Here is a 25,430-nt window from a genome sequence, read left to right as displayed (position 1 = left end):
AGTAATTGTCAGTCTTAGGGAAAGGCTGCTAAAGTCCAAGGTTAACACGTTGCGTACGGCGGGGTTTAAATCCCTCGTGAAGATTCTCGTGATCTGTACACAACGTGTTAACTCAGAGAACAAAAAGATTCAACTCTCCACAGTAACTCTTCAGGAAAGGCTGAGAAAGCTCATGTGCCACAGTCTAATATGTTTTTCTATCATGGCTGCTGGCTCTGTTACTGGGCTTTGCAGGAAGCTCTGTTGGAGAACCCATTCCTTCTTTCCACAGCAACCACTGGACCTTAAAAGACTTTTGTCTGTGTTTCTTACCTCCTAGCTCGAGGCTCATAAGAGAACAAAAGAGCCCTACTCCCTGTTTCAGAGGAAGAAGTTTTTCTTGTGAAGCTATCAAAATAACCCCAAATAAACTACGCAAAATGTGAACCATAAGTCATGAGTTATGTTCAGGAACCATGTATTTTAAAAGCCTCTTCTCAAGAATGAATATAAAACAAAAATCTCTGAGTGCCACCTTGTGGCCAGCCTACTACACGACCACCTAGCCCATCCCCATGGTTCTCCACCACTGGGCTCCATGCAATATGACCACAGACACACAGGCTCCTAATAACCTACTGCATTGAACATACAGTCCCCAAAGTGGCTGGTACTATTCATTTTCAAGGATTTCTACTTTAGATCCCAGAAATGCCTGTTTGAGGAAAGTGGGAATAAAGGGGCAGAGAAACAAAATGCAGGATGTACACATGTATTTGTGGGCTGCTGTTGATGGGCCAAAGCTGCACTGAGTGCTACATATCCATCTGTGTGCACATACCATGGTACTGCCATGTGGCAGGGTCCTGTAGGATAAATATCTCCTCCCCGAAGAATATTTACCAATTTTATAAAGTTATGAAGAAAAAATTTTTACGTTTACAATCAGTGAGTTTTGTGCTTAGAAGTTTTATTTATCAATGTTAGAGCAATCATTACCGACTTGGGCACAATTTCAATGCAGAACTCTTACTGGATTCTGGCCATAAAATTCTTTTTTAGTTTTTTAAGATCTTATAAAATAAGAAAGTTTTCCTAATACTTTAGAAAAAATACTAATCACCAGTAAATTGATTTCATGCTCAAAGTGGTGACCTCACATTTTCAAAGATAAAACACCACTGTTTTGAACATCTAAACATATTAATTCATCTCGGTGTCCTCTCATGTTACAACTTGACCAAATGACTCGGAGAGAATGAAGTGCTCCAAAGAGGTCAGTATGCAAATCTGAAGGGACCTGATACTGATTCTGAGAAAAGAGAATCTTCCTTTTGAAAGGGATTAAGCTAAAAAACCTTGCCATTCTGGGCAGGAGAATTGTAACAAGCAAACAATAAACAGTATGAAAGGGAAAGTTGAGCAAATTACCAAAATTCTCTTGGGAGATGGTGCTTATGCTTCTCACTGTCCCACCCAGATTGAAGGCCTATTTCCAGAAAAGGATCCCCCCAGTGTTCGGGTGGGCGTGTAGGGCAGGAAGTTGCTGCTTTGGTCCTGGACCTGTAAAGGGGAGCATTGTCAAGTGTATGTGAAATAAACTGAAATGATCCAGATGGGATGGATCCCAGGCAGGTAAGCTATGGGGAGAGCATTAAGCCAAAAGAATTATAATTATGAGATTGAACTGGAAAAACGAATCTGAACCGTTGTTCACCTCTCCAACCCTCTGGGAGAACTTACTCCCCCTCCTAACCTGATGGGATTGAAATACTTGACAACCAATTTGATATAAACCAACATACTGGACAGGGAACAAATGTATTAAAAACCTGACAGTCTTGACAAGTCACTTCAGGGAGAATCCTTCATTTACCATCTGCACAGGGAAAGTGGAAGAGAAAGAGTAAAATAAAGGCCACGGCCCCCCCTGTCCACAGAAATAAAAATAAAAGGGAGGAAAAAAGAAATTTCACCCTGCCTAACCCAAATTCAAAACTGTAAGCTCTCCTTAAAACAATGGCCTTGCTCCACGAGAAGCATCCTGGGATCAGTATGGGTTAGTATTCTGAGATGTGTCACCAGGCTTTGACAATTATCGATGTATTAAAACAGGAAGAGGTGACTTTTCAACCTTGATTTCAGCTTCCCAGCCGTCCGAACCTGGGAGGGGAGCAGCTATCACCACAGCTTGACAGGAAGGTCTTCCCCGTATTTCCGGAGCAGCTTCTGATGGTTGTGGTCCACTGACCACTGCTGGGGCAGGTGCTTGGGTTGCATGGAGTCCAGGAAGTGCTGACGCCAGCGGCTCTCCAGCTGCATGAGGGAGCGCAGCCCGCCCTGGCTATGACACTGCACCACCTTCAGCCCGTGAGGAACATAGTTGTCATTGGAAATCCTGCCAAGACACAAAATGCAAAGGGTCTGAGGGAAACGGTACAGGACGGTCTCACCGTGGGCTCCAAGTGCTGTGGGCCCTGGGGCTTCCATAAGGGCACATGGGAGACTGCTAGACTCCTAACTGGTTGGTTACTTTAACGTTTTTAAAACATCCTCTTTCCCATATCTGCCTTTTAGAAAATATTCTGGGGGGTGGCCGGTTAGCTCAGTTGGTTAGCGTACGGTGCTGCTAACACCAAGGTTGCCGGTCCGTTCCCCGCATGGGCCACTGTGAGCTGCGCCCTCCTTAAAAAATAGAAACAAAAAAATAAAAACAAAATACAGTTTGGATATGTTGCCTATAATCCGACAGAAGGCATGTGGGGATTGTGAGTTATACTTGTGGGAAAACCACCGCATGATGCTCAGCCCCTGCTGCAGGGGCCCTGCTGTCTGGCTGGTGGTGGGTGAAGAATGCTGGTCCTGTATTTACTCCAGGGTGCTCAGTTACCAACTCACTCTCCTTTTAAGTTATTCATCCTGAACCATACTCAGTACTTATGTGAGGCTGTTAAACCAGCCCACATGTGCCAGTTTTTCATAGCAGTGTAATAATATCTGAATGTAAAATGAAAGGTGGGACAGCCCTTTAGTGTCTTCCTTCTCACAAAAAGAATGCCAAACCACATCCATGAGAAATGTTTTGGTCACAAAGAAATGCTGCCGTGGTTGCTCGTTGTGCAGCTGGTGCTGGGGAAGAGGGAGACGAACCCTTGCCTCCTTCCCAACTACGCAGAGGCCTTAACAACTGCTCTGATACCAAGCGAACGGTGTGCTCACCTGCCGTGAATAGATTACCTTGCTCAAGGAAGCTCCCTGCCCCGCGGGCTCAGTTCCTCTCCTGGAAGCCCCACCTCACTCAGCCCTCCCTCCCAAGCCCCCACCAGTCTAGCAGTGTCAGTGCCTCTGGGTATCTTCAGACATTTTATTATTTAGCTCCTGCACATCCCACTAACTTGTCTATCTTTCCCCAACCAGCTGTTCTTCTCGGTCCTAGACATCCAAGTGCAGCATCCTTCTATCCAAGTCAGCAAGAGGGATTTATTAGAAAGGTCAGTGGCTGAAAGGGGAAGATTGGCTCTGTTAGGAAATACATTTGGGATCTGGTTAAAGGAGCCAGTGTCATTCATCTCTAAGATGACCTTGATAAGTTACTTAACTTCAACCTCAGGGTATCTACAACCTCGCAGAATGGTTATAAGGATAAAATATAGTAATAATTTTTTTTTAAACTGAAAGATTTTTTTAAAAATGTAAGATATAATGTTAGCAGTTACCAGTTAGAAATCTAAACCCTACCTCAGAGGGTTGTTACAAGAAATAGTCAAGATGATTTATATAAAGTTTATTAGCTTGGTTAGATTAGTGTATCTACGAATATTTGTTCAATAAATATTTACTGCTATTAATTAAGGTGCTTTGGTTTTTTGATAACAAAAATATTGTAGGCAACCAGCATCACTATCAGGGTTTTGTGAATTTATCAGTTCAGTTATTTCAACCCCTAGGACTACTGAAAAAAGTGAGAGCTGGGAAGCAAAACTATAGCAGAGAGCCCAGTTTTTATCATCTGAGCCATGGACGCATTCATTTCTCCAGATCATACACTTCTCATTTAGGAACACTGATATAAGTCACATGAATTCAACTGTGTACTCATGGAGAAGGCGGGAGAAAGCAAGGAAGGAAGGAAAAAGGAGAAAAGTCATTTAAATAGTAACAGCAATTCTGGCCAATATTCCATTCAGTGGGCCAGTATTCTGGAATGCAGGTGAGATAGGAAACATGAATCCATTGGTCTCAATTCCCACAGACCTGGCTAAGGTAAGAGACATAAAACCACATACACTGTACTTCAAGGGCAACGTGAGAGATTTGAGGGTATGTTTTGACTATTATTTTCATTTTATGTGCTGACTTGAGGATTTATTTCTGCACTGAATATATAAGGCACAACTCCACTGCATTTGAACTCTCCTGCTGGTCATGAAAATGACTGGACATAAGTATATGACCTTAAAGGGTCAAGGATAGAGGCAAGTCTCCCATGGAAAGGAAATTCTCAAATACATGGTTCTATCCCACCCCTGTGGTATTTTAAGCCATTAGATACTTATGGGAGAAGTCCGAGGTTATGCACGGCACCTGAGTGACGAACACCCCCTCCCTGGCAAGCATTCTCGCTAAGTAGTCAGGATTAATGTCACTGTTATGCCTCAATCCCTTCTCTGACCACAGCTGTCCCTTGTACCTGGTCTCCAGGCTGGCAGCCTCTTGAAGCATCTGCTCCGTGACCATGTCTGTGTTATAAAACTCTCGGAGTCCTTGCAGCAGCTCCTCCTCCCGACGAGCAGGCAGGCTCTCCGCGCTGAGCAGGGCCCTGGCCCCAGAACGCACGTGCCGGCGCTCAGGGTCTTCCAGGAGGCGCAAGCCCTCCTCAGAGCCAATGGGGGCCTGGCACTCCTTGGCCAGCTGCTGCTTCAGATGGTTGTCATGGTGGTTGGAGATGGCGTGGCAGGACGTGCAGAGCAGCAGCACGTCATGGGAGTTGTGGTCCTTCATCTCAATGGGAAAGTGCTTCCGGTACTCATGTGGAACCACGTTCTTCCTGAGGAAGCCCGCCCAGAAGGCAGTGTCATTAGCATATGACACAGAACATACATGGAGCTCGCAGGAGGGCTACTGGGATTCTGATCTGGACCTAAATGTGACCACAAAGCCTTGGGCCCCACAACCCAACAGAGAGTACATAAAAACAATACTACCTATTCCCCTGTGGGCCCACCTGCCTACCTACCTGGGCCTTAGGTTCCCCTCTTCTTAAAGTGAGACTAGACTACCTGTTATCAGTCTTCAGGGGAAGGTCAGGGGTGGCAAAAACCTAATAACCTTTGAGAAGTTTGTGCTCCAGAAGGAAAAGTATCAGAGAAATGAAAAGAAAGTCGAATGGCCTTTAACATTTGGAAAACAACTGTCTCAAAGCATGTTGCACGTAACCTCTACTCCTGAAATTCTGGGAGCCTGGTGACCTGAAAAAGCCAATTTCCTCAGCTTGAATAATCCCTTACTCTAAGATTATTTCCCTGGTTCATCAGAGTCCATCATTATTTTCTAAGGAGAACTAAGCTCTCAGGAAAAACTCCTGGTAACCACAACTACTTATCTCACTTTGCAAGGGGAGAAAAAAGGAAAGTGAGTTACTTCACAGAAGTCCAGGAGGAAGCCTCGTCATATGGACACTTCGTGAACAGTACCAAAGATCAGAAAGCTTGTGAGCCACTCGGGGGGCGTATAAGGACAGAAAGGCAGCTTCTGAAGGAACTGGTCTCAGTTCCTTCACGAGCAAAAGGGAACCACTCTCTTTATGGCAAACTGTTACTGAGAAGAGTGCTGCAGACCAGAAAGTAAGAACTGGGCTCAGGAGAGGTGGGCACCACTAACACAAAGCCAGGCAGAATGTCAAAGCTCTCGGGGAAACGGAAATGTCCCGTAGGGACAAGTCTCTCAGCCAAAATGGGCAGATTCCAGCAAGGCCCCTTAGGGCTCTGCATGTGGCCACCCAGGCAATTTCCATGGAGGCAGACAATCAGGGCAGGCAACCCCACACTCACCGAATGTACGAGTCTTTCTTGCCACAAACTACACACAGGTTTTCTTTCACCATCAAGTAGTAGTCTCCTGGGGATTCAGGCCTTCCCGCAGGTTCAAACTGTAGCTTCACCACAAAAGGCTCTTCACTCACCAGCTCTATAGAAAAAATAAGTTTTCGTTAGGTGTGACTACTCACCTCTCCCCTGGGAAAGAAGTACCCCACCTTCATTGTTCTCAGCTCTGTCCTGGCAGACATCACTATTTCTGGATTTTCAATAGCCCCATCCCATGTGACTCCAGACCTCTGTCTGCCTTCTTCTACGCATCCATCCCTCTCTCTTATCTCACTCCCCACTCCTGCCAGAGCCCACATGCACCTAATTATAGATAAAATACGACAGCTGAATCTCAAACCTCCAATGCCTTTGTCCAGGTACCACTGAGCTTTTCTTCGATCACAAGTGCACAGGGGCTGTCCATCAGGAGCATGGAGAAAGCAGTTATCATAGAGGGGTGATTTTCTGCAGGGAAGGGAGAGAGAAATCTAAAACCGAAAGCTAACTATTGGTCCAAGAACCAGTTGCCTCCCATGGTTCTCTTCTGAGCGACCCAAGCTATTCTCAAGACTAGGGGCAAACATTACATTTACAGGGGGGAAGAGGCAAAAAACCATGTTAATTCCTCCATCTGCATTGGGCTAGGAAACAGAAATAAAAATGAATTAGTTTATACTTCTGGTTTTTATATTTATGGATTGGGACATTGAGGACTGAGTTGGGTAGTGTTACACGGTTCTATTATGAAAGCAAACAGGAACACAGCACCAAGAAAACTGTCCTACAGAGGAATCATTGGATTATACAAAGTAAATTAAAATTAAAGAACTTCAGTCTAAAGGGATGAGGGCTGCGTGCATTTATTTCTGGATCATACGCAATACTTGCTTCAATTTAATCATCCAATTCCTAAAGGCACTTTGCTACAGGGACCAAACTTCCACTCCAAAGCACTTATCAGTCATCTTTCTGCACTGGACCCGTAAGCTGTGTAATATTGGCTTAGAGCTGGATGCTATTTTAAATAGTCAAATACAAAATGAACAAGATGATGCACTTCTCCTGAAAAGTATGATGTACTTCATGTTATTTTCACAGCTATTCTGAAGCAAGCAGGAATAATAATTATACCCTCATTTATAATTGGAGAAAGTACCGGTCTAAGGTCAAATCAAGATCAGTGACAAAGCTAGGTTAAGCTCTCCTCATTTCCACTCCAACCATAAAAAAGTAAAAGAAAGAGAAAAAGAGAAAAACACACAAATAAATCAAAGGATAGCTCCACATGTCCTTGAAGGAAAGGAAAAACAAAATTAATCCCTGGAGAGCCTCTGCTGCCTTACCACATAAGCCTTCTCCCCAGACCCAAGGTGAGGCATCGCATGCGCCTTGTTGGAGGCCGGGCCTCTGACTCTTTACTAGACAGGGAACAACTCAGTTACCTGGCAGAATAGCCCACCCCCAGGGGCTTTCTTTTATGTTTTCTGGGGTCTCTCCCTTGGTGGTTGCCTGGCACCGTTACATCAATCTTAGACTTCTTATTTCTTGGCTTCTGCAAAGATTCTGTTGCTTCCCCATTAACCTCTTCTCCCAATCTGCTAATGTCTTTGCTTCGGAACGGGATGTCTACCACATCCTGGCATTTCTCCAAGACTTTTCTCCAGCCGATGAGGTCATCGTTTTCTTCTAAAGTTGAATTCCTAGAGAAAGGGTATCCAAGAAGATGGAGAAAGAGAGCCACTGAAATCTGGGCATCCCTGGCAGCATAAATTACCTGAAGAGAAAAGTCAGAGATCAGTGGAATCTGGAAGGCAAACCAGAGAGAGCAACTGCAAAGTCAAGCACAAAGATATAAACAATTTTAGTTCTAATTCAAGTCGTATAATACAATAACCTAGGCATCACGTACTTCTTAAAAACTTGTGGTTATGAAAAATTTCAAACTATACAAAAGTAAACCAAATAGTATGATCCCTATGTTTTCATGTTCCCTATGTTTTCAACTAAAATAGTTACAATAATGACTTAACTCTAAATGCTCAAAAATCCTAAAGTATATAAATCAGTGAAGTTTCTTTCTATCTACAGCCAAAACTGCTAGACAGATTTTCCTCCAGTTTGGGATAGGGTAGTTACCACAGGTCTGACAATTAGTATATGAACTTCACATTGGGGGTGCTTATCACCTAGAACAGCTGACACCAAGATTCATTAAGAGGCCCTACAGTGAAGTTCACTGCCATACCTCTTAATAAGATGTTGAAAACAAGGAAAACAAACAGTTTCAAACATGGGCCTCACATCAAAAGTCACAAGGGCCAGTTTCTGGAATTTATTTATTTAATAATGGTAAGTCATTCTCCCAAGCAACTGGTCACAGGGAAGCTGGTCATAAATAAAAGTAGTCAAAACTATAATTAATAGCTTTTCTCAACAAAGGCTATAAAGACTTTGATTTCTTTAATTCATTTCTAATAACCCAGCCTGGTAAACAATACTATTAGTAAGGATTTTTTAATGCTTTTAGAATAAAACAAGTTTGGATAACGTTTTCCACCTAGACCCAACAATCTATAATACATATCTAGCAGCAAGCTGTCTCCCATGGGAAAAGTACTTGAATGTGAAGAGTTCAGAGCACTTTTTAACAAATTATTTTCAAATGGTAAGGAAACCAAGGCCTTTTCAACAAATGGTACTGAACAACTGGATGTCTACATACAAAAGAATGAAGCTGGACCCCTACCTCACATCACACGTAAAAATTAACTCAAAATGGATCATAAACCTAAGTGTACGAGCTAAAACGTAAGACTCTTAGAAGAAAACATAGGAGTAAATGAGTTGGGTTAGGCAATGATTTCTTAGATGTGACACCAAAAGCATGAGCAGTAAGAGAAAAAAAAATAGATAACTAGACCTCATCAAAATTAAAAATTTCTGTGCTTCAAACGACCACACCAAACCCAGATGTTGGGGTGGTGGGGTGGGATGAGACGTGGCTGCTAATGGGTATGGTGTTTCCTTTTGGGTGATGAAAATGTTCTGAAATTCGATTGTGAGGATGGCTGCACAACTCTGTAAATATACTAAAATCCATTGACTTGTACACTTTAAATAGGTGAGTTTTATTGTATGTAAATTATATTTCAGTAAAACTATTAAAAGGAAGAAAGGAAAGAAGGAATGAACAAATGATCCAAGGCACAAGGAAGTAACTTACTTAGGGTCACAGCAAAGCAGAAATAGCTGTAGAAACAAATTCAGATAATTTGATTACTAGAACTCTCTTCACAGGATACTAACCTTAAGATACTAACTATTGGTATCTCTTTCCATTAACAATGTTTTGGAAGGATGAATAAGTAAGTGGTAACCGACTCAGCAAGCAAGAGAAGGCTGAGACCTAGGCCTACAGGGGCTGGTAAGCTCAAAATCCAAAAATCAAATTAATTTGAGCCACAAAGAATGGTAACGCATAAGGAATGGGAGGCAGCAGGTATCTGTAAAAGCAAGGATACAAATAGGAGTGAAAACAGGAGGATAAGGTGAGACTCTTCATAAAGAACCCTTACAACTCCAGATATCCTCTTTTATACCACAGGGCCAGATAATTACTTCTTCTCTCAGGCAAAAGAGTAAACGTTTGTAGAACCCAAACTAAAATGAAATCAATTTATGTCAGGAAAAAAATGGAGCTGGCCAATGCAGTCACATTGAAGAAAACAAAAACTTAACATAAGTTGCAGGAATTTACAGTTCTCTTCAGAAATCAGCAGAGGTAGCCAGCCAATCCCCAAATGCCAAGTCTGTTCACACCATGTTTGGACTTCTTTGTTCCCTCTCTCAGCTACCCTGATTCAAACAAGGAAGAAGACCACTAGGCAACCAATCAGCTGAAATAGCCAAGTAACTTCTGCACATACCCCATAAAAACCCTTTAGTTTGTGAGCAACTAGGGACTCATTGCTCCCGTAGCCTTGAGTTTCTCGCCTTGCAGGTCAAAACCCTTGCAATAAACTCTTCTTTCTGCTCTGCTTTGTTTTACTCAATGTACAGGATTTGGTTTTTGACACGTTTAGGTCATACAAATGGTTAAATCACAGAGGATCAGGACCTAGTAATACCAAGCACAGTGAAAGTTGGAGGCAAAGTGTCACCTGAAAAAAAGGGGGATTATGGGAAAGTCTACGAACTGAATGGTGAGATTGCTAGTACCTTTCCCCACTCAGCTACCAAAATATAGGCTGTGGGGGTTCTACCTGTTGGGCACAAGACTAGAAGATCCATCTCTGGAGAAACTGAATAGCCTGAGAAAAAACTTATAGTTACTGACATATGATTGTAATCTATAATTACTGATAATAAAACCCACTAGTCCAAAAGCCTGGCCATGTGTGCCATACTCTCAATCCATTTTTTTTCATGTCAAATTTAAATATTATTTTCTGCAGTTTCTAAAATCTCATTAAGCATTATTATAGACCAGTCATCTTGGATATCATCGGACAATGTGTTTATTTTAAGGCATTTCTGCCCAATGCTTATATCATATTTGAGGATTAAAAATTTAAAAACAGTTACACTTCACAAGCAATGACTCTTCCATCCTTCACTACTCTGATAAGAAGTACCTGGTCCTCAGTAAGAGTCTCAGCATCCCAGTTGCTGCAACGAAGTACAAGGGACTTGTCAAGGGGAAAGTTCAAAATAGTCTCCGCGAGTGATTTCAGGCTAAGCCCATTACAGAGCAAATTGTTTCTACAAGAAATAAATAAAATCATGTATCAAAAATGGGAAAAGAACAAGAACTGGCAAATAAAAAAAACATGTAAATGGCCAATAAGCAGATGACAGATCATCTCACTAGACATCAAATAAGGTAAAATAAAAATTATACACAATTTTTTAATCTATTAGATTATATTCTTAAAATAACTATATCTAGTATTCGTGAAGCATGAAGAATCAGTCTAACCTAAAATTTGTGAACTGTATATTTTTATAACCTTTATTAAAAAGTTTAACAATGAATAGCAAAATTAAAATTTTGAACAAAAAATTCTGATTCAGCAATTCCCCTTCTAGGAATCCATCCTAAGGACAAATGGACATAAAACAATCTTCATTGTAGTGCTATTTATAGTAGTAAAACATTGGGAACAACCTAAATGTCCATCACTATAAGACTGGTTAAATATCCATGCAATTAAATTCCATACAGCTATTAAAAATAAGAATGTGGATCTACATTGATGTAAAAAGGTGTCCATGACATGTTAGTTAAGTAAAACAAGACTGTGAAAGAAAACATATGTTATGGTTCCTTTATGTTAATACCGTGTTTCCCCGAAAATAAGACCTATCCAGACAATCAGCTCTAATGCATCTTTTGGAGCAAAAATTAATATAAGACCCGGTCTTATTTTACTATAAGACCAGATCAATGTAATGTAATGTAATATAATGTAATGTAATGTAATGTAATGTAATGTAATGAAATGTAAATGTAAATGTAAATGTAAATGTAAAGTAATGTAATGTAATGTAATGTAATGTAATGTAATGAAATGTAAATGTAAATGTAAAGTAATGTAATGTAATGTAATGTAATGTAATATAATATAATATAATATAATATAATACTGGGTCTTATATAAGGTCTTACTTTTGGGGAAACACGGTATATATACTACACAATACATTTGTGTATGCAATTCTAGGTATATGAGGGAGAAGAAGCACAGAGATAACTAGAAAGATATTAATCAAATGTTAGTGATACTGTGTTTCCCTGAAAATAAGACTTAGCCGGACCATCAGCTCTCATGCGTCTTTTGGAGCAAGAATTAATATAAGACCGGGTCTTATATTAATTCTTGCTCCAAAAGACGCATGAGAGCTGATGGTCCGGCTAAGTCTTATTTTAGGAGAAACATGGTATTATCTCTGGGTGTGGGCCTTGAGGTGATTTGATATCTTCTTTATATTTTTCTATATTTGAGTCAGCTACTGTTGGTGTATTACTTTTCAAATTTGAAAAAAATGGTAAGGCTATTTTCACTGAGGGTGTGAAGGTACAATAAAACTAAATAACCTTTCTGCTCTTCAAACACTTTTTGATTAAAATAGCTGCAGGGTGGTGAAAAAGAAATTAATATGTCCGAGGATTGGAGATTCCAAACGACATAAATGTGAAATTAAGAACATATCCACCTACACAAGTGGAGCTGGCTTGCTGGTTACCAAGTGAGATACTAGAAGTTTTAGAGCAGGAAACTCGGAGGTGGAGGTTCATGTCTGTGTTACAACATGTAGGACTGCTCAGGTACTGTAGGAAGTGAAACCATTATGATGATGAAAAGGAAGTCTTTCCTTACAAGAACAAGCAATAAATTGATAGATTTCATCACCCCCAAAAGGAGCACTGACTAAAAAGTAAAAACAGGTCCAGATACACTTAGATAAAATACATAAGGTCTTGGTTCAATTAATGGAAATTAAGGATTTGGGTGAGACATAAAACTTTCTGTTGTTTATTAGAAAGCATAAAAGTAATGAGTGCTTATTATTAAAAATTCAGACGAGATAGCAGTATGATGGGTGAGAAGCGAAAGCCCTCCGCCCCACACTTCCACTCCTCAGGAATATGACCCTCCAGACTTTTTCTGCACAAATAACAAATGGTTCGATGGAGTAGATACTGTTTTCTGGCTTTTGTTTTGTTTTTTTGTTCTGCTACTTGCTCTATCACTCAATGTATCAGAGACCTCCTTCCATGTCAGTAAATACAATTGTACTTATTTCAAACTTTTTAACAGCTGTGTCATTATGCAAGCATGGATATTCCATAATTCTTGAAATCAATAGCCTCATTGAAGGACAGTACTTAATTTTTAGTTATTTAATTCCATTTAGGTCATTAGTCTTTTTTTAAATGTCATATTTGAGAAGGTTTCACATTGCTTGAGGATGAATTAAAAACAAGATGCCACCTTTGCCACTTCAAAGTTTCATTAGGAAAGACTCAAAAATCATATATAACAATCTCTATAATAAATCATTTTCAGTTAACATATAATAAAAATATAAAGAGCATGAAGAAAAGAAGACAGCATTACAAAAAAAAACCCCAAACAACAACCAAAAAACTGTGTCCCACCCCCACCCCCCCACAAAGAAAATTGAAAGTAGCAACTACTTTTGATCAACATCAGGAACAACCCATAATTAACTAACAGGGCTAAGTACAATTCTTGCACTAGAATGCTAAATTTCTTACACTATAATGTCAAAAAAAATTATTTTCACTACTGTGGTGTTCAATAACAAAATAATAATTTTTTAATTTTAATAAAATTTCATTAAAAAATGAAAGACCTGATAAATGCTTCATTCTTATTTTTAGAAAAGTTCACGATAATATTCAGCTTTGGCCAAATTCTTATTCTGACACTTGGCCATTCTGCATTTAGCCAGAAAACTCAGGGCACAATTTCTAGATATTCCTAGAGAGGACCGTAATTGCATGGAAAGAGACTGGGAAGGCCAAACCAATCAGATGATGATGGTGTGGAAGGTGATAGTGAAGATGATGGTAACAGGTGAAATTTACACAGCACTCTCTATGTCAAACACTATTTCTAAGTTCTTTATATAGTTTAACTCATTTAATCCTCACACCAATCCTATGAGGTGGGAACATTATTATCTCTACAGATGAGGAAACTAAGGAATAGTGAGGCTTGGTAACTTGCCAAGGGTCACACAGCTGGAAAGGGGCAGCGCTGGGATGCGCTGGGATTGGCGCCCACACAGTCAGCTCCAGAGTCAACTCTTAGCCACCTCTAGCAACAGAGTAACAGTGGCACTCCTGTGAGGAGGCAGTGCCAAAGGATGGAGAGCCTAACCGAAAGGTGGCTTCTGCTTTTATACTCCAAACACTTTTACAGAGTTCAACATTTTTCAGTATTTCCCTGTATTACTTGAAAAAAAATTTGATACTTTACTTATGAATTTTATTTACATAAGCCAAATTACTAAGCTAAAATAAAATTTCATTTTATACTAAAAAAATTACAATAAGCATAGATTTTAATCAGGCCTTTCCTTCATTTATCAAAACCTACAAACTTTTAATGGCAGTGTCATCTGAGGCAAGGAGACATGCTGCGTCAGTTCACATTATTAAACCGAGGACTTGGTAGGTATATACATGAGAAATTAATTGCGATTCCTTAAAAAAAAAAAGTTAGAATATCATTTCCATAGAAGTAGAATTCCAAGGGAAAGGCACATCTCTCTTCCTCTCAGTAAGGATTAGAGTTATCATCAATTTTAGCCTAAAGCAGAGTATGCAAATTCAAATACTTACCAGGAAGAGTCAGGACATGCTCATCTAAAGAGGACAGTGCTACCCAGCCAACTATTGCCATCTAGAACTATTGACCTAGTATAATCAAATCATCTAATTTTTCAAGAGAAGCCAGAAATACAGATTTTTACATTAAATTTTCTGGATTTAAACTAAAATTTCCCAAAAATATCATATTAAAAAAACAAAACCAAAAAACATTTGCAGCCCTAATTTAGCCAGTGGGGTCATCAGTTTACAACCTATAGTTTATAGAGGCACCTTATTAATGTTTCATCTAAAAAGACCAAAACTACAGTTTTCTCAGAAGTTGGAATATTTCCTCACAAACTCAATCTGCATCTCAGAAGCCTCTAGGCTTGTAAAGAATTTCAGATGCTTCACTATTGATTCTCATTAATCTACAAATCTTGCTAAAATATTTGCCCGACAGCTAACAGCAATCCCAGCACTCTTACCAACCATACCTCTGCCTCATGGCTAGGTAGCGGATGTCCAGGCAGCCCTTAACTACAAGGCCATAATCCTGCAGAAGCTTGCTGGCATCTTCTGAACATCCAACTCCAACTTTTAAAATAGTGCCATCTGCCAAAATGTTCAATAACGTTTTTGGTAGTGTTTTTCCTCCACAGATCAGCTTGGGCAAGCGAACCAAGACACAGAAGCCACTTGGGGAGGCCATTTGAAGGAGTGACAGAGGACTGGCTTTGCCTTCCAAATTCACCTGCAACAGAGGAAAAAAACAGTTAACACCCTAGCACAGCACTAAGGACAACATGAAATTGGCAAAAAGCAAGTTTCAGAGATACACCCTCACCTTCCCACAAGGAGCAGCTGACCGGATTTTGGTTCAAATCTAAGGATCAGCCTGTGCTAACAAATGCAATGTACTCTGAAGCAGCAACTTAAACAAAGGTTACTGAGGGCCGAAACTCCAGGGCGTGCAATATGAGCAGTCCATAAATAGTGACCAGCTGACACAGAGGAGCGCTGGGACTCGTTGGCAGAGTCATGTAAAACATACAGGTTCTAAAAGGCTAAGGAAAAAAACAAACAAAAAAACCCAAAAACGCTAAGGAGCAGAGTGCCAAATGATAAACATACTCTTTTATTATCCAGACTCTAATGTACATGCCATTGACTTGACTCATTTACCTTATCATCACTGCCTCAAGATCCGATTTTTAAGAAGAGGTAGGAAATACAATACTATTCTAAATAAGTGGTACCTGCCGATATAATAAATCCTGGTAGCACAAAGTGCTTTCTCAGCATCTTATGTCGTTTATAAAAGAAAAAGAAAAATGTATACTGAGCATAAGCTAGGATGCTTATATCTTAAGGATTGAAAATAACTTTATATATTAACTGTTCTAGCTTTAATCTTTTTGAGGTAATAGATAAGTTGTAGAAAATGCTAAAAACTAAGGAAGTTATTCCCAGAAAAATTAACACAAAATTCACATGAATTAAAGGCTCTGTAAAGCTATCCATGGACACCAGACTAAGTATGTGATAAATTCCAATCCTCATAGTTTTCAGGAGAGGAAATCTAAGGTCTACAGGTGAAGCAGTTTGCCTCAACATGAAGAGATAATGGCAAAATCAGGACCAGAACCTACATTTCCCAATCTTTAGAACAGTTGTTCTCAACCAAGATGTTTGTACCTCACCCTCAGGATTTTTGGCCATGCCAGGAGAAAGTTTTGGTTGTCACACCTTGGGGAAGAGTGCATTGGTATCTAGCAGTTAGAGGCCAGACTGCTGCTAAACAGCCTCAAGGTACAGGATGGCCCCTCACAACAAAGAATCTGTCCACAGCGTGAACAGTGGGCACCCTGCCTGTTCTAGGCAGTGCGGTTCTCTCACTACCACAGTATCAGCGTGCTAGGCATTGCACTCGGTGCCACCGTGAACGTAAAGTTATACAAGAAAGGGAACATGCCTTAAGGATTACAGCCGTACAAGTGGAGTACAGTGCACACAAACTCACATCCTCAGAAATCGCGTGGTAAATACCAAAGGAGTGGTCCAAACAAAGTGTTACAAGTCATCAGGGGAGGGCTATTTCATTATGGAGTGAGTAAAATCACAGAGAGGAAATAGTCAAGATTACAAAGAACTGCTGTTAAAGACAAAATTCAGGAGGGCCCTTTGCCCTCGACTTCAACTTCAGTGCTAAGTAAAAGCCATGGTTTAATTCACAAAAGCCTTAGGATTTCCCTTCTCAGGCACTGCTTTGTTATCAGTGAGGGCTATTTCCGTATCCTCAAATTGAAGTATGCCAGCTTGATCTCTAATGTGTCTATTTCTTGGGGCTCAGCCAAGGTCAGAAAGACCTAAAAGAAACTGAATACTGGGTCCTCTTCTATAATTCATCCGATTGTGGCCAAATTGCCTTTTTTATTAATGAGTAATTCCCTCCCTCTGTAATACCAGCTTTCTCTAGGAAAAAGCTATAAATCTCCACTTCTAATATTTAGCACTGCTAATTTGACATAATACTGCAAATACCTAAGGCTGGATCTTTGTACATCTTTTCAATCAGGTTCCACTGTATAAAATACATTAAGTAAATACATAGGTGGACAGATACAGTAAGTTGTCTTTTTAATACTGTTTCTGGATTGTGTTTAAGGCCTAATGTATTATAATTAAGGTTTTGTCACTGGAAATCCAAGTGTTTATGATTCCAATAGGGACCAAATTTATAGTGAATGTATAATTGGAAGAATAATACTTGGAGCAGAGTCAACTTGGCTTAGGGGTGGTCAGTTAGCTCAGGTGGTTAGAGTGTGGTGCTAATAACATCAAGGTTGCCAGTTCGATCCCTGCTATGGGCCACTGTGAGCTGCGCCTTCCTTAAAAAAAATAAAATAATAGATATCTAGTCTTTATTTCTCATATTTTCCCCTTTTGCTTTCTAATGTTTGTTTCGCTTGATATCACTTACTATTTATGGAAAACAATGGAACCCTTGGCTTACCAATGTTATGTATAATAGGGAAAAAAATGACGTTTTAATTTCATTAGCATTATTTAATCCAGTAGTTTCTGATTTTTTTTTTCTTTTGATCAGTCAACTCATATAAAAAATGTTTGGGACATACACAATATATATGCATATGTGTTTATAAATTATATACATGTAGTACTATACTAATGTGCTATACACATTATTAAATATACACAAAAGTAAAAATTTTAAATGAATGATGCCATCAATCATTCTAGACAAAATTTCTAACACTTTTTTCCATATTTCAGTGATTGACTTAGAGAACATTGGTTTGGAGATCCTCCGAGGGCCAGTGGAAAATCCATTTTAACTTCAGAAATCTTTTTTTTTTTTTTTTTAAATAGAGCATTGCATATTTATTGTAGAAAACATACAATTATACAAAAAGAAAAATCATATCAAAACTCCACAACCCAGAAATAACCACTGTTAACATTCCACATTTTTTTCTTCCAGATTTTATTTCTTTGTATTTAAAAATATTTGTATTTTTACCTATTTGGGATTATATGCTATGTAGTATATTTTAATTTTTATATTTTATTTTCTCTATTACATTTTCTGTATGTGATACATAAAAGTGATATGACTTGTATGTAATTTACAAAGCATAAATAATTTAATGAACACCTATGAAATTAATCTTTATGTAGGATTCCTAAAAGTCCAGAGCTGATAAAATTTTCTGGAAAAGCAACTGATTCTTTAAATAGCCCCACGATGGCAGTAAAGAGTAAAGAATGATCTGGTACCATGTTCTGGGCTCACACAGGTTAACTAGTGAGCATCCCTAGTCCGTGGTGTTTGTATATCAGCTAAATTTAGCCCATAGCTTTGAGACAGGAATTAGCTTGTCCTATCCAAGTGACAAAAGGAAGGCCCAATGAGGCTGGAAAGTAGGAAGAAGAATGGGAAGAGAACAGATGGACACAACATCAGGTATTGAGAGAGGCCAGAGCATGTAAGTCCTTAAGAACATGTAAGTAATTAAGACATCTCGGTTTTATTTGAAGCAATGGAAGGGTTTTAAGCAGAGGACTGACACGACCTGATTTACATTTTTGAAAGATCACTTTGGTTACTACATGGGGAAGGGACTGTAGGAGCACAAGAGTCCAAGCAAAGAGTCAGGAGGCTATTGCAAAGGTTCAGATGAGAGATACTTGAGGCTTGGACTAGGGAGGAAGTAGAAATGCAGAGAAGTAGATGGATGCAAAATCTATTTTAGAGATAGCACTGGTAATACTTCCTAAGTGGGAAGGGCAGTGGTAATAGAAGGAAAAGCGAGTGGACCTCAGATAATCCTGAAGCCTGGGCCTGCAGAAGGATACTCTTGGGAAAATGACCCTCACTTCATTCAATATTTATTGTACCAATTATTTGCTCCTGTTAAGCAAGGACGTCCATAGTCAGAAACTCCAGAAAAAAAATCAGGCCTTAGTCAGGGGCCAGAAACATATTTAACATCCATCCCTACATCCCCAGGAGAAAGGCAAAATAATAGCTTCTAAAAAAAAATGTCAGCATCCTCATTTTGTACAGGTGACTCATCCATAGTTGTATATCACCATAGGTAACTCAGGAGCATCTGGAAACTCATACCTCTTTCTGGTAGCATGCTGTGTTATTTCCTGGTTTCTATAACCACTTCTTTGAATTTCCATATATTTTGCCATTAAAGACACTTAATATACTATAACTATTAGGTTGGTGCAAGAGTAATTGCAGTTTTTGCAATTATTTTTAATCTTCAAAACTGCAATTACTTTTGCACCAACATAATACCTATTTGTGTCTAGACTTTCAATCATATCACTTCTGTTTGAAAACCCTTAAGTGGGAGGATATCTCCCTGATTTAAATCTTAAAGGTGGAGAAGACTAGGGGTAATACAGGTTTGGGAAGAAAAATCAAGAGTTCTGTTAAGAACATGTTACATCTGAGATGACTATTGGACATTCAAGGGGACATGTCAAATAGGCCGGTGGATATTAAAGGCTGAAGTTCTACTTTTGAGAGTCATCAGCATATCAATTATATTTAAAACTATAAAATTAGATGAGATCACAAAAATTAAAAATAGAACTATCAGATGATCCAGCAATTCCACTTCTGGGTATTTATCCAAAGAAAATGAAAACACTAATTCGAAAAGATACATGCACCCCTATGTTCATTGCAGCATTATTTACAATAGCCAAGATATGGAAGCAAGGTGTCCATTAGCAGATGAATAGATAAAGAAGATGCCACAACACACACACACACACACACACACACACACACAAAGGAATATTAGTCAACAATAAACAAGAATAAAATCTTGCTGTTTGCGCCAACAGGGATGAACCTAAATAGTATTATGCTGAGTGAAATAAGTCAGACAGAGAACGACAAACACTGTATGATTTCACTTATATGTGGAATCTAAAAAATAACAACAACGACCAAAAAACGATAAAACATAAACAGACTCACAGATACAGAGAATAAACCGATGGTTGCCAAAAGTGGGGGAAGGAGTTGGGGGATGGGTGAAAAATGTGAAGGGGAATAAGACATACAAATCCACTTATAAAATAAATAAGCCACAGAGATGTAAGGTACAGCACAGGGAATATAGTCAATAATATCATAACTGTGCATGATGACATCATAAGGTACATAAATATTGAGTCATTATGTTGTACACCTGAAACTCATATAATATTGTAGACCAATTAAACTTTAATTAAAAAAAATTTTTTTTAAACTGGTTCTCCAAAAAAAATAAATGAGATCACTTAGGAAAAAGAATGTAGATTACAGGATATAAATTAGTGGTCCATGGACCCATCTGCTGACCCATTGAAATGTTTACTTTTTGGTTTTTTGTCTCCATATATTTAAAAACTTGTGCCAGAATTTTGAAATTAGTGGAATTCACATTTTAAAATGTCTATATTCCAAGTTCTCCTTAAAGAACTGAACAATCTGGCAATACTTGGCTTGAACTGTATAGCAGCTTCCCCACTTATATAAGGTATGAATTCTCTAATTCACCGTAACATCTTCTCAACACTGAAGCCAACTGTCATTTTCCATGTATCATGGTATTTGTACACCACTATTTTTCTAGTACAAAGAAGTATTTATCAGGATCCGTGTCTCTATCAAAACTAGGGAAATGAAAGATAGACCATAGAGGCCTATGTTTAAAGACTAAAAGGGAGGAAGCATATTTCTTTATGAAACTTAAGAATATTCCTGTGCATTCAAAAATGTAATCATTCTACATATTCACTTACATTTCCTGTCTGGACTTTGCACGCATCTTAGTTTGTGATCCCCGAGGTAGATGGAGAAGAAACCGAGCCTGAGGCATGCCAACATTTAGATGTCAGGTAAAAGGGGGATCAGAAAGAGAAAAAGAGGAAAGAACATTAAGATAGGAGATAGGAAAGTGTGAGGGCATGAAAGCCAAGAAGAGAATGTCTTGTGTAGGGACTGGGCAGACGCTTTTGAGAGCTAGAATGAGTCCAAATAAGTGTCCACTGGATCGGAAAACAAGAAAGCCATCAACTTGATTAGTTTTAGTGGAGTAGTATGGTAGGGTGTCAGATGAAAATAGGTTGAAGAATAAATAGAGAACAGCAAATTGTACCCAAGCAACTAGAAGAAAATAAATAACAGAGAAAGAGCAGAAATCAATGAAATAGAGCCTACACAATAAAGAAGATCAACAAAGCCAGACGTTAGTTATTTGAAAAGACTAATAAAATTGATAAACCCATGGAAAGAGTAATCAAGAAAAAAAGAGAGAAGCACAAATAAGCAAGAATGTCAAGAATGAAAAAGAAGCCATCCCTACATATTCATCAGACAGAGGGAAAAAACTGGAAGATATCATAAATAAGTTTATGCCTATAATTTAAAATTTTGAGAAACCAGATTAAGATGAAAAATGTAATTTATCAAAACAGACATGAAGAAACATAAAATATGAATAGCCCAGAAACTGTATTTTGTATCCAGAATTCAAAACTTCCCTTAAAAGAACACTCCAGATGGCTTCACTAGGAGATTCTAATCAAACATTTAAGGAAAAAAGAATGACAATCTTACATAAACTGTTCCAGAGAACACAAAAATAAGTAATAGCTCTAACTCATGAGGCCAGCATAACTTTTTAATCAAAATCTGACAAGGTGATTTTTAGAAAGGAAAATGATGAGCCAATATCACTCACAAACACAGATTTTTTTTTAATCTTCTAAAAATCATTAGGAAAATGAATTCAGCAATGTATAAAAAGAATAAAACATCATGACAAAATTGGATTTATTCTAGGAATTCAAAAATCAGTGTATTTTGGGGCAGCCGGATGGCTCAGTTGGTTAGAGCTCAAGCTCTGAACAACAGGGTTGCCAGTTTGATTTCCACATGGGCCAGAGAGCTGCACCTTCCACAACTAGTTTGAAGACAACAAACTGACGCTGAGCTTCTGGAGGGGCGGTTGGATGGCTCAGTTGGTTAGAGCGCGAACTCTCAACAACAAGGTTGCCGGTTCAATGCCCGCATGGGATGGTGGGCTGTGCCCCCTGCAACTAAAGATTGAAAATGGCAACTGGACTTGGAGCTGAGCTGTGCCCTCCACAACTAGACTGAAGGACAATGACTTGGAGCAGAGGGGCCCTGGAGAAACACACTGTTCCCCAATATTCCCCAATAAAAAATAAATTTAAAAAAAATCAATGTATTTCACAACAGAATAAAGGAGAAAAACTACATAGTCATCTCAAGAAATGCAGAAAAAGCACTTGATAAAATTCAACAACCATTTATGATTTTTTTAAAAATCTCTTAACAAACCAAGAATAGAACTGAATGCATTTAATCTGGTAAAGGGATCTACAAACTAACCTATTGCCGATACATTCAATATGAAAATGTTGAAAGTTATCATTTTGAGACAGTGAAAGACGCAAGGGTGCCTACTACTACCGGTATCGCCACTTCTACTGAGCTCTATATTGTGATCCTAGCCAGTACATCAAGACAAGAAAAGAAATAAAAATTGTAAAGACTGGAAAGAAATAAAATTGTTATTTCACAGATGATACAATAGTGTACATAGATATCCAAAAGAATCTACAAGTAATTAGAATTAATAAGTGAGTTTAGTAAGGCTTAATATAAGAGAAATATATAAAAACCAATTGCATTTCTATATATTAGAAACACAAATATTTTTAAGATTTCATTTATCATAGAATGAAAAATCACAGAAACTGTAAATCCATTAAGAATAATTAAAGATCTAAATAAATATTCTTAGATTAGAAAACTCAATATTGTAAAGAAGTCAATTCCCCACAAACTGATTTATTGATTCAATGCAATATTAATCAAACATCAAGAATTTTTTTTTGTCGATTCTAAAATTCCTGATTCTAAAATGTATAAGGAAATGCAAAGGACCAAGAATATTCAAGACATTCTAGAAAAAGAACAAGATGGCAAATCTTGCTGTCCCAGATATCAACAGTCATTATAAAACAACAGTAACTAAGACAGTTTGTAATCATTAGTGTAAGAATAGAAAAACAGACCATGGCAGAGTCCAGAAACAGATCTACTCATATACAGACTCTTGTTCTATTGTAAAGCAGCACTGCAAAGCAGTGAGAAAAGGTTTATCTTTTCAATTCATGGTGCTAGGATAACTGGATATCAATATGGGAGAAAAAAAATGAAACTTAACCCTACCTCACATCACACACACACACACACACACACACACACACAATTCCAGGAGAACTGTAAATCTAATGTACAAGGTTAAAACCACAAAACTCTAGGAAAATAATATAGGAAAATATCTTCATGACTAGGGGTAGGATAAGACTTGTTAAACTACACTATATTGATCTTCTGATCATCAAAAGATAACCTTAAAAGAATGTAAAGGCAATTCACAGAATAGGAGAAGACATATACGATATACATTTAACTCACAAAGGGTTCATATCCACAATACATAAAGAACTCCTACAAATCAGTAAGAAAAAGACAACTCAATAGAAAAAGAGGCAAGAGACTTAAATAGGTACTCCATAAAAGAACTTATCTAAATTACCAAGAAAATATAGAAAAGATGCTCATCTTATTAGTAATCAGGAATACGCAAATTAAAACTACAATGAAAAATTACTACACACCCATCAGAATGACTAAAATTTCAAAATCTAACAGTATTGATGAAGATGCAAGAGAAAGGCAATTTTCATATAGTCTTGGTGGGAGGTTAAATTAGTAGAATCACTTCTGAAAACAGGTGGAAACAATGAGTATGCATACTCATGCACTACTGATGAGAGGGTAAATTGGTTAGAATCACCTTGGAAATAGTTTGGCATTATCTATAAAAGTTAAAGATATATATACAAACTTGACCCAGGATTCCACTCATAGATACACATGCCCAATAATAATGAGTGCATATATTCATTGCAGCATTCTTCGTAAGAGCCCCAAACTGTAAACAACCCAAATGTCCATCAATATTAGAAGAGATGAATAAATTGGGCTATACGAGTATTTATACAATGGACATGGCAATGAATCATAAAAAGAATACATACTTGATGATTTTTCATTTACATTAAATTTAAAAGCAGGCAAAAGTAAATTATAGTACATACTTGAGCAGTAAAAGTATAAAGAAAAACACGAAAGTAAATATCGTGAAATCAGGATAATAGCAACCTTTGGTGGTGGGGAGACTGATTACAAGGGGAGCTTCTGGGTTACTAGCAATCTTCTGTTTCTAGATACACAGCTGTTCTCTTTAGATAAATCATTTCGCTGTTTTTGTTTCAGGCACTTTTCTAGATGTGTTTTATTTCACAATAAAAATGATTTTTAAAAAAGACTGAAAGGGCAAGTTAAGCAGCAGATTAGACAAAGCTAAAGAAAGAAAAATGGAACTATAAAGAGACCTGAAGAAATTATGCAGAATAAATCCAGAGAGACTAAGATGTGTTAAATATAAAAGAGCTGACCAGACATGCAGAATAGCATAAACGCTTGAGAGTACCGTTGATCAAATTCCAGCAAGAAAGAAGGAGGAGGAGGAAGAACAGAAGGAGGAAGAAGAGGCAGGGAAGAAGAAGAAACAGAAGAAAACACAAGGCAAAGACAATCTTCAAAGAGAATTTTTAAATTGATAAAAGATACTCATATCCTCATATGCAGATATCTCTCTGAATCCCAAGCTGGAAATACAGAAAGAAGACAAAGCCTCGTTTCATCATGGTGAATTTTAGAACCACAAACTCAAAGAGAAGATCTTAAAAGGAGCTACAAAAAATTAGATTACCTACCATGTTTTCCTGAAAATAAGACCAGCTGGACAATCAGCTCTAATGCATCTTTTGGAGCAAAAATTAATATAAGACCCAGTCTTAGTTTACTATAAGACCAAGTCTTATATAATATACTATAAGACTGGGCCTTATATTAATTTTTGCTCCAAAAGATGCATTAGAGCTGATTGTCCGGCTAGGTCTTATTTTCGGGGAAACACGGTATAATCAATCAACATTTAGACTGACTTTCAATAGCAACAGAAGACAACGAAAAACTACCTTGAAAATGATAAGTTGTCAAACTAGAATTTCACATCCAGTGAAAATCTTTCAAGATCAAGAGCAAAATAAGGACACTTTCAAAACAATAACACTGTTTATTATCAATGAGCCCTCAAGAAATGATCTTCTAAAGTGTGACCTTAAAGAAAATGACCCCAAAGGGTCTGAGATATAAAGAAAGACGAACAAAGAAAAAGGTAAACACTTTGGTAAATGTAAACAAATACTGGCTGTAAAACCATAGCAAACAAAATAACTAAACAAACACACAAACGTAAATGAAAGAGAAAGGGAAACAGAAATGGAAGAACAGTGAGAATAAGGATGGATGACTTTTTTAT

General features: G+C 38.2%; 1 protein-coding gene across 5 annotated transcripts in view; it reads right to left on the bottom strand.

Annotated features, from left to right (window-relative positions):
* Positions 1-932: 932 nt before the first annotated feature.
* EXD2 (exonuclease 3'-5' domain containing 2) overlaps positions 933-25,430 on the bottom strand; it is a 56,199-nt gene continuing 31,701 nt past the window's right edge. For all 5 annotated transcript variants that reach the window (XM_019733490.3, XM_088797381.1, XM_019733488.3 and 2 more), the window contains exons 3-9: positions 14,907-15,163; positions 10,700-10,826; positions 7,508-7,839; positions 6,424-6,530; positions 6,030-6,165; positions 4,670-5,026; positions 933-2,377 (exon numbers count right to left, since the gene is read on the bottom strand). In XM_019733490.3, the coding sequence (XP_019589049.3) occupies positions 2,161-2,377; positions 4,670-5,026; positions 6,030-6,165; positions 6,424-6,530; positions 7,508-7,839; positions 10,700-10,826; positions 14,907-15,163 (1,533 nt within the window). In that variant the 3' untranslated portion in view covers positions 933-2,160. The remainder of the gene's footprint in view (positions 2,378-4,669; positions 5,027-6,029; positions 6,166-6,423; positions 6,531-7,507; positions 7,840-10,699; positions 10,827-14,906; positions 15,164-25,430) is intronic.

Source organism: Rhinolophus sinicus, chromosome 3 (genome assembly GCF_057876585.1).
Source record: "Rhinolophus sinicus isolate RSI-liver-muscle chromosome 3, RSI-T2T, whole genome shotgun sequence".
In the NCBI taxonomy this organism is placed as follows: Eukaryota; Metazoa; Chordata; class Mammalia; order Chiroptera; family Rhinolophidae; genus Rhinolophus; species Rhinolophus sinicus.
Note: the sequence above shows the minus strand (reverse complement) of the source record. Positions and strands in the feature narration are given on the sequence as shown.